At 35.5% G+C, this 10,432-nt stretch overlaps 1 protein-coding gene across 1 annotated transcript; it reads right to left on the reverse strand.

Annotated features, from left to right (window-relative positions):
• Nucleotides 1-1,194: 1,194 nt before the first annotated feature.
• Nucleotides 1,195-8,658, reverse strand: LOC114716949 (elongator complex protein 2). Its single transcript, XM_028902030.1, has 10 exons — nucleotides 8,508-8,658; nucleotides 8,312-8,399; nucleotides 7,756-7,841; nucleotides 7,424-7,577; nucleotides 6,692-6,852; nucleotides 5,936-6,607; nucleotides 5,007-5,328; nucleotides 3,725-3,942; nucleotides 2,744-2,921; nucleotides 1,195-2,000 (listed from the first exon to the last, which is right to left on the reverse strand). Exons 1-10 carry the CDS (start codon nucleotides 8,652-8,654, stop codon nucleotides 1,534-1,536), a joined length of 2,493 nt encoding a protein of 830 aa, XP_028757863.1. The 5' UTR covers nucleotides 8,655-8,658; the 3' UTR covers nucleotides 1,195-1,533.
• Nucleotides 8,659-10,432: the final 1,774 nt, after the last annotated feature.

Consider the following 10,432-nt stretch of genomic DNA (forward strand, 5'->3'; position numbering starts at 1 on the left):
AAATAATCAGGATTAAAATTGCACTACTAAAAAAATAAAATTAGAGTCAAAATTACACCTTAATTATCTAGCCTTTTATAGTATTTTAACTTCCCTCAAAAACTCTCTGACTCGCCTCGGTGTCTTTTTCAATTTTTATCTGTTTCTTGGTTCTTGAGCGTTTTCTTTCATGCTATGTTTGAATGGAGAGAAAATGAAAGAGGAAAGAAAACTAGGAAGGAAAATTGGGGGGGGGGGGAGAAGTGGTTTTTCTCCTATTTGGATGAGGGAAAAAAATGGGAGGAAAGAAAAATTAGGAGGAAGATGGGTTGAGGGACCACAACTTATTTTCCTCCCAACTTTTCTTTCCATATATAGAGAGAAAATGAGAAGAAAACATATTTTTCCTCTCTACCCTTACATATGCTTTTTCAGCAAATAATACCTTTTTTTTTTCATTTTATTTATTATTATCAAGTCTTTCTTCTGTGTTTGCTTGATTGAAAAATAAAATGACTAAAATTAAAAAAATTCTTCTAAAATGAACTGAAAGGTAAAATAAGTAGAGTTGTTATTTTGGTTTTTTTTAGCATTACATTACACAAAATGTTATTTTTTTCTTTTTTTACAAAAATTATTTGATATTAAAGTATAATAACATGATAATATATCTTTATCGAATAATTTGATTTTAAATTATATGATTATGTTAATGTAAATATGGTTTTTCATTATGATATTTAATTTGATTTTAATCAAGATATATTTTGATATAATAGAAAGAGTATTTTAATCATTCATATATTTACTCATTTTCTTTCCTTTCTATTTTCTCTTGTCCATCCAAATATGAAAGGTGATAATATTTTTTTCCAATTTTTTCTTCTGTCTATTTTCTCTCATCTCATTATCTTTCCTCTCAATTTTTCTTCCCATCCAAACAAAAAGTCAGAGACATCCGGTAGTTGTTGGCCCCAGGGCCCCAACATCAAAAGTAAAAATTATACTATATCACTTTGTTAAGTTGGCTTAATCACTGGAAAATTTTGAAGGAAAAAAAATCAAAAACTTTTTCTAGTTGCTCGTTCATTCATTTTTTTGGGGTAAATCAATAATCCACCAAGTCTAATTTTTTTCAAAATACAATTATGTTTTAGGGATGTTTTCTTCTAATGACTAGATATAAAATGCACATATAGTTTAGAATAAAAGAAATTTAAGCCTTCAATTAATAAGGACTCAACTTATACTCTACACGAGTGCAAATTCAAATCCCATTACAATTTAAAAATATCTTCATAGATACTTTTCCAACCATAAAAATATGGTCAGACAATAATAAACTCTGGAATCAAACTCATCTAAACTTTAGCATTAGCAAAATAATAAAATAAAAGCAAACTCAAAACTTGCAATAATCATATTAAGGCAGGAGATAGAAAATTGAGGCCCCAGCCCCTAATTTTCAGTTCACTTTGACAGAATACATCAAACTTCTTTTCTTCTTCTCACTCAAAACTATGAATCAGATTTTCATTCTACTAGCATGACCTACTAATCAATAGCTACTTCAAACACTCTCACACAATGATCAGCTCCACAAGAAGCCAATTGCATGCTCTTTTCATCTTCTCTCTTCTTCCTCCATGCCAGACGGTTCACAGAAGAGACATGGCACATAAGAGGATCTATGCGCACAGCAAGAGAAGCTCCCAAATTTGTTTGAGAGTATGACAGGTTCCAGAGCTCCATGAGACCAGATTCCATTCCAATGGCGAGAAGTCCATCATTTCTCCGATCATTAAGACCGACCCAAGATAATGCTGTTACACTACTAGGAAACTGAGGCAGAGTCATAAGCTGCCTTACTGTAGATTCCCCCTTCACAGCCCAGATTTTCACTGTTTTATCCCGGGAACCTGTTGCGAATTCATAACCTTGGGGATTCCAAGAACATGACCAGATAATACGTTTGTGTCCCTCCTGCTTTGTGAGAAGATTGTAGCTTATTTCACCCGTGCCTACAGACCACAAGTGACTCAGATTTCCGTTGACTTGCAGCACTAAGGTGCTTCAGTTGAGAAGGTAAGGGAGGAAATGTGCAATTTTTAGGTGTTTCTTACAAGATCATTAAAATTCAGGCACAAGAAAACATTTTTGAAAAAACAATCAATAATGATATAGTCCGCATGAAAAATGTTCACATGCTGTGCTTACATTGAAAATCTCACCCCACAGGGAACATTCTAGGAATCTTATCCCTAGGGAAATTTCTTGACTTGCCACACTCCAAGTTATTAGGAAAATTTTGCAGTAACTAAGAAAGTTTAGATCACAATGCTCTCTCTCTTTATTTTTTCTTCATGAATAATAAAGTACTACCTCAGGTCCTTAATATAAGAGCTAGTTGATTAATTTGAGTAGAGTAAGGAAACTGGTTTAGTTATTTGTAATAAATAGGTGTTATCTTTCCTAAAATATCCCTGTTAATCAAATGCATTGGCTAGAACTATCATCATTACAAAGACAACCTTGGAAAAAATAGATAAATATGAGAGATAAAGTGGATTGAGGTTTTATATTTAAGACCAAAACAAAAGTCAAACTAGCTCTTATATTAAGGACTGGAGGTAGTATAACATTATTTATATTCTTGTCAGTCAATTAGATTGTTGCCAAGAATATTTTAACCCAGAGTAATCACAAAGCACTATCGGTATTCATGCATATGCTGATGCTATAGATGGTGACGATGATTAGGTACCTGTTCTTGCAATTCTAAAGATGCAGAAATGACGATCTCTTGAAACACTCAAAAGAAAATTATCATCATATGAGAATTGTAACTGTGTCACTGTCAAACTGTGAGAATGCAGGCGGCCTACAGCTTTCCATGAGCCCACTAACCAAAGCCAAATCTCTGCCACATTTGCGGATTGAGCCTACAAAGGACAAAATTTGAGCAATGATTCCAAATTATTGCGTAAAAGTAGCACTAATAAATACTTAAAGTGAAAATAAGGTACTTTTCACCAACAAAATAAAGCAAGCCAACTGCATTGAAGTGCATGCACGTGTATCCAGAAATGAAAAGAACGTGAAAATGAAGATAAAAACTACACTGTCCATCTAATACCAAAAGTCATGAAAGTTGTGTTTGGTACACCGTCATTTTGACCCTAATACCTCGGATGCTGGGTGTCATTTTAAGTGCCAGTGTCGGTAGATACTAAGGCATGGTGACAAAAGTTTAGGCAGTACCTCAAACCACTTAAAAAAAACAAGGCAATCTCACATTTCCCCACTCTATGATTTGTTAACTTTAACAAAATATCACCTGCGTCTGTTTTATGAGAAACTTCAATCATCACACCAAACATGTCATTTGCTAACAAAGATATTTCTAGGTGCCACTATACTCCCTCAAGTCCTAAATATAAGGTCTATTTGAGGGTTTTGATTTGATTCTAAATATAAGGTCCCATTCTCTCTTGTCTCCCATATTAAATTTTTCATTCCTATAATAACCCTATTTACTAGGACACTTTTATCTTTGTGCATTAAATTTTAATCATCAAATGTCAAGGTTATTTTTCAAAACGTCACAAATTCTCTGCATGTTAATTATAAACATACCTACTTCTTTAGGATTCTATGAATTAGTTAAGAGGACCTTATGGATGACCAGAGGGAGTATCATTTAGTTTAATAAAAACAACTGTACATCAAGAATGACACCATGTACCTTACACGAGGAAGCAACGAGCTCACCCCTATGGTCACAGCATAAAGAAAAGATTTCATTTCCGTGACCATAGAGTTTGTGTGATTCAGGCCATAGTGTATGCCAAGCCAGTTGATCTTCAATTGGAGGCTCAGTGAACACTGTTGGCATTGCATCAGGAACAGTCTCAAGGGAGTCAAGACCATCAATCCTATTTCTGTCAGGGGTTTCATGTACAGCTGCATAGGAGAATAGCCCATCAAACTATAATATTATATAGAGACACTGCAACAAAGGTCTTGTACAACTGTCAACTTCAATTTGAACAAGCGAAAAAATAGAAATAGATGACTCAAGTTTTCCATTCTTGACTGTCAACATACTGCCTACCCCTGGGTAATCTTATATTAAAGAGTAGAGGAGGACCACCAACCATGCATGCAACAAGCCCTGTATAAAATAGTTGTAGGATGGCTAAAACATAATTGTTCACCTAATAGCTAATATACCAGTTGATTTCCCAAACGAGCAAAACCCCAGTCCTATATTGAAAACTAGTTAACTAAACAAGAAATTGAGTGAGAACGGAGCTCAGAAAATACGATCTGAGGATTAAATTTCCATGTTGAAGGTCCTCAGGCAGGACAATGACTAAGGGACTTGACACAGGCTCACATAAGGGTCAGAAAGCTACAGGCAGAAAATTTTATCTAGCACAGAGCATGATAATCTATAGGAAAAGTTGTCAAATGATGATGTCAACGTGCTTCACTACTCACCAGGGAAAATTCAGACATCCAGTTTTCCAGGAGCTGACATAAGGGGGAATGGGAAACAGGCCAAAATTTGAGTGGTTGCCAGATGTCAAAACAGACTGGTCAGGCAAACATCCTAACTTTCAAGATAGAATTTGGTCAGACTAGGTAAACATCCCCTCCAGAAACACAGTATTTGAGGATTTCAAGATCCAGATGAATACCGGAAAATTAAACTAAAGGGACCATGTGGCCCCCCGAAGAAGGGGAAAGAAGACTAAAGGGATTAGCACACAGCAAAATTCACCAAATTATCCAACAAATTAATTACCTGGGTCACAAGCCAGCGTTTTATTTATGAACATTCTTTCATAGTCTTAAGCAGTGAATTGATTTTATTGCCTGCTTTTCTATATTGATCAACTTTTAGCACATTCTACCTGAGTTAACACTAGGAAAAGTTAGAGAACCAGAGAAACAGCAGCACTACTATACGATTTCAACACTGACTGCAATGTGCAGCATCTCAATACATAAAAATTACTAACCTTGAACATAAATAGGTTTCTGTGATAACCCAAGAGCAGACATATTCGCACCCAAAATCTGAACATCTGATTGGAAATCATCAGAAAAACAAGATTTCTGCAGAGAGGCATTATTCAAAGTCTTCAAAAAAGAAGAGGGAGCTTCAAACACTCTAGCAACTTTCTCTTCAGCTCCACTAACAAAACGATGATTTCCCTTACTTTGGACAACTGTCACGCAATTGAAATCATGGCCATGAACCTGAGGACGAGCAATCTCGTGCCAAGATTCCCCTGTTGGAAGAGAGGCCTCAGTTTTCCACGGAGCAAAAATTCTAGTTGTCTGCAGGTTTTATAATTTGCAAAATCAACTATAAGAACAAAACTACTTCAAAGGAATAAAGAATTATAATGTCTAAACGCATGCATGCATGTGTGCACATGCACATATGTGTGCATGTGTGTGGTCATGTATAAAAGCTAAACTTGTAGACCTAAATTTAGCAAAACACAGTCATGAGCGTCAAATAAACCTAGGGAAGGAAATTTTTTTAAGGGTATAATTAGTGGTAAGTCAATGAAAACTTTTATCATCACATGAAGTGAAGCAGAAAGTCTTTCCTGTGGAAATAAGATCCAAGAAATGGGAATATACACCTTGGGAACCAATTCCCTGCTCTTGAGTGCAACAGTTTTATGAGTTTTGGGTTAAACCCTTTCTGCTAAGCAGTTTTCCTAACGATTGAAATTTAACACAGAAAAAGGTAATATCTAGTTTACTTATTTTTGGTTCAAACCAGTTGCCACACAACTAAACACATTCAGATGACTTAATCTTTAAAGTAACATGGTATTGGCCACTCATTACATTTAGCAATAAAAGCATTTCACTGTAAATTTTCTAGTGTAGACAGCTTTATGCAATAGTTCTTTTTCTACGGGCAACACACCTGATCATGACTGACAGACAGAATATAATCGCCAGATCTAGCCCAGGCTATATCAGTCACTGATGCAAAATGACCAGAGGGAACCTTTTGCGGCAGCCAATTATCATTATCAACATTTTTCCAGAGATGGAAAGATCCACCATAACCATGTGCTAATATAGAATCTCCATGCGGACTCCAGTGGCCACCATAGAACCCCAGAGCACAATGGCCAAGTTCCCCAACAGTGACCACATTCATCCAAATTCCAGACGTCTTTTCAGGTTGCCATATCATCATAGTCTTGTCCATGGATGCTGATAAGATGCTCTGAGGTTGATAATATGAATCCTTCTCCAAAGATGAAGCCAAAGGTGGTTGCCACTCCACTGAATATACCCAATCCTCATGTCCAACTAAAAGTGATTCCAGAGATATTTGAAAAGAAGAAGGGCCAGCTACAAGCACGGGACCTTCTATATAGGATGACAAGCTTATTTCTTCTTTCTTGTATATAGCATGTCCATTGGACAAAGAACTGCGTAGTGCCATCTTCCAAATTCGTATGCCTTTATCCTGAGATGAACTTACCAGCAAAATGCTGCTTGAGTCCCCTTTTGTGCTAATAGGCAATGAGAAGTCCAAACTTCGGATCCAATCTGTATGTCCTTTTAGCTCACATGCACGAACAAGCTGGGTTCATACGTGAGAAGAAAAGTCTTTATACACAGATGATATTTCCACGTAACTAACTAAAGTGCATTTTAAAATGACTACCTTTCCTGTCCTTCCCCCACAATAAAGATGAATCTTATTATCCAATCCTCCCATTGCAAGAACTATTTGCCCATTATTTCCAGGCAACTCCGCCAATGATAAAGCTACCATTGGTTTAGGACCAACAGAGAAAGAATCCAGACACAATAATTCGCAGTCGCCTAAAATGAAAATCAAATTTCTCAATGTTGACAAACGAATAATGACTGGAAATAAGAAAACAAGATGCATAGAAACCACATCCCAGAAAACCTATTTAAAATATTAATTTTACTACTTGGTCAAAATGACTCATCTGCACTCCTCTTTTTGTCAGGCTACTTGTTGCAATAATTGAAACAGTTGTTTCAAAATTATCACTATTCAGTTAAAACCAAAATAAACAAAGAATAGGAACAACAAAGCCGGACGGCCAAATTGGGAACACTCATGCATATGGACCACTACATCAATTAGGCAGTCAAAATCTAGAACAGTACAGAGGAAAAGGTTAACCAAATTAAATTCCAAAATCCAAACTGTTCTGAATCCATCAGACCACAGAAAAATTCAAAGGTATTTCTGAATCCATCAGACCACAGAAAAATTCAAAGGTATGTTTGCCAGAGACATTTATCAGATAGCGAGAGGCAGCATGTGGGCTTTGAGACGAAGAGAAGAAGGTCAAGTTCAATGTAAAAGAGATGTGGCAGTAAGCCAGTAAACATTAATGTGGTCAGGAATCAGTCTTACCTCCTTCAGCCATTGGAAATACCAGTTGCCATACACATACTGCACCATCTGAAGAAGTAGATGCAAATATTGCCTCGGTTTGAGAAATCATGATTCCAGTAATGCATGTAACACCTTTCTTGTGTGATTGTGGTACTTGTAAGACACATCTCCACTGCGGACAGAGGTCAGGAAACACAAGTAACAGTAAATAGAGGCTCCAAACTGTCAAGAAATATATGCACAAAATTGATGAGTCCCAATTTAGATAATTCTTTTCCCAGAATTATCTAAATTAGTTTGAAAGCAAGTCATCAACGATTAAACAGAGGTAAAATAAGAACAAAGTATACCTTTCCATCAGAAAGGGACATTGCCCAGAGAATAATAGCACCATCAGCATCGCCAGATAGCAAATAATGTTGCTCTAATTGTTTTGCTGCAAAAGTCATGGAAAGAGCTCAGTAAGAACTTGGTTAAAAAAAAAAACAAGCATAAATTTTTTTATTCCACCGTGCATGCCAGTTGTGTAATTCACTGTGGACCTGTACACATTCGTTGGATTAATGCAGTAAATTGTGCTTTTGGTCTTTGCTCTCTACTGCAATAACGATATCAAATAAACTCAAACTTCTAAGCCAAAGCACACGAAATTGGTTTTGAAGAATCAGCTTGGCAGAGGGAGATGAAGGATGATGATTTAAATATCTTCTCCTCCAAACATCTCTGTCTCTCTCTCTCTGTCTCTCTCTGTGAAAATATTTTTCTGATCATTTCTCCATTAATTTATAACCCACCTTATCGTTATGCTAAATTGACTATACCAAGTACAACTGAAGAAATTCGCATGGAATCATGTAAAAATGCATTAAGGATTTCTAGTAAATCTCAGAAAGCACAAGAGGCTACCTCTAAATGCAAACTTGCTGCTTGGAAGCCAGTGGGTGCAATTTACAGATGCTCTGTGACCCGGAAGAGTAGTCAGAATTTGAGCACTCTGTCAAAACCCAATAGAAGAAAAAAGAAAGGGACTCCAAATCAGATGCTTAAGACAAAATAGTCACCCAAAATAAGAACTTAGTGAATTTAAGAAACCGAAGGGGACCCTGGGGCAGTATATAGCGACGGCGTTCTGAGCACCGAAGGAGACCAAGCCACAAGCACCCCATGAAACGTTGTTCACTATTCTGTTGCATCCTGCTCCTATAAACACTCTCTTCACTTCAACTCCTCCGCCCCCAGTACTTGACATGGTGACACAAGGGTTCAGTTTGAGACAGTGGTGGTTGACAAGGCGGCGAAGAACGTACTCAGGCCAGAGGAGCGCCGGGGACGAGGAGGAAGAAGAGAATTGGGTCAAAATTAAGGAAAATGGGCTCTTGAGCCCAAAATAAAATCAAAAGGAAACCTTTACATTGATCACTATTGGGGTTTTTTTTACACTAATAAAAAATGGGCTTTTTAGTTGTGAAAAAGCACCATCTTGCCAAGTTGGTTATTAGAGCTGTGAAATGAGAATTTAAAAAGGTGTTTGGCAACCACCAAAAGTGTTTCTCATAAGTATTTTTCCATAAAAAGAGATAAACTCCTCTACATATTTACTTCTTAAACCGTAAAAGTATTTTTGAAATCATATTTTGGTTTCCATCCAAATACCCCCTAAGTCGACTTTGTTGACTTGAATTAGGTTTTGAGAAAAAAAAATCAATCCAAATAAAAATTGACCTTTTTTAAGTTGGGACCATCTAACTCATAAATTAAACAGACTAACTCATTTTAATTTATAGGTTGAATTGTATAACCTATATTTGTCCCCCTTCTTTTCACATTTTAAACTACCTAAACACAAAAGAAGTATGTTGAAGCCTATTAAGTGTTTCTAAGAAAAATTAAGATTAGATTATATGATTGTGGATTATGTAATATGTAGGTTTAAAGTGGATTATATCATAAGTTAATTAGAATTAAGTTTTAAGAATTATTAAAATTTATGAGGAAAAAAATAATGAGTTGACAGGGTGTCTCGTACAACTTACTAACCTACACATTTTACTTTGGGTTGGGAGCCACACAAGAATGGGTTAGCCTATATACCCCAAGCTGGCCTATCTACTTTTAGCGCTACTCTTAGGACACATTTGGCGTGGGGAAAGTTTCTAAATGAAATGAGAAAGTTATGTCTCACTAAAAGAAAAATAAAAAGAAATAAGAAAGTTATGGAAATAAGAATTAAAAAAAGGAAATAAGCCTTTTATGAACCCAATTTACATATTTGGTATGGATGAAAAAAATATGTATGTTTAAACACAAAAAATTGAAGAAAAACAAACAAATGAATGACTGAAATACCATTTAAAAAAAAGAGAGAGATAATTAATTTTAAATTACAAAGAGTAGGGTTATTTTCATTCTTAGACATTGTGATTTTCAATGAAAATAACATTTCCTTAGCTGTCATGATGGAAGGCCCCTTCCCATATATGATGAAAGTAAGCTTTCTTTCTTTTGATTTTTTTTTCCCCTTCGTTTTTATTTTTAGTGAAAAGACTACATTCCCTAGTAAGAGGGAACGACAAAAACAGTACAAAAGTGGACAAGCTTTCTTCAGCACTTTCCATCTGTAATATTAAAAGATGGAATTTGATTGGGGAAAAAAAACGCAGTAATTCCTTTTAATTATAAAAGAGTGTTTAGCAAATAGGTCAGTCAGTATTGCTGATCACAACTTGTCATTAGCTAGAAATAAATAATCTAGTTCCATCTACAATATCTTTAAAAGGATATGACGTCACAACCTCTACACAAAATATTGCTATATTCGGTTTTAAATATAAAATCTTGTTTAAACTAAATTTTATATTTAAGAATGGAGGTAGTAGTAGTTTCAATGCAAATACAATCACGGAAACAAGAAAACTTGTCTAAACCTTTAGATTGGTACAAGTTTTTAGCTTAATAAAACGCTCAGTTTCATTAGATTTACCATATTATGCTTATCGGTTATATTCAAAAAACATTGATTTGACTTTT

This window comes from Neltuma alba, unplaced genomic scaffold, assembly GCF_004799145.2.
Source record: "Neltuma alba isolate B1F8T4 unplaced genomic scaffold, ASM479914v2 tig00011700_pilon, whole genome shotgun sequence".
In the NCBI taxonomy this organism is placed as follows: domain Eukaryota; kingdom Viridiplantae; phylum Streptophyta; class Magnoliopsida; order Fabales; family Fabaceae; genus Neltuma; species Neltuma alba.

Excerpts from the sequence above, each read along its gene's own strand:
- LOC114716949 (XM_028902030.1), bottom strand. The coding sequence starts at position 8,654 with ATGTCAAGTACTGGGGGCGGAGGAGTTGAAGTGAAGAGAGTGTTTATA. Across the intron at positions 2,922-3,724 it reads TCGTTGCTTCCTCGTGTAAG|GCTCAATCCGCAAATGTGGC; the intron begins GTACATGGTGTC and ends TGTCCTTTGTAG. Across the intron at positions 2,001-2,743 it reads CTTTAGAATTGCAAGAACAG|GCACGGGTGAAATAAGCTAC; the intron begins GTACCTAATCAT and ends TGTGGTCTGTAG.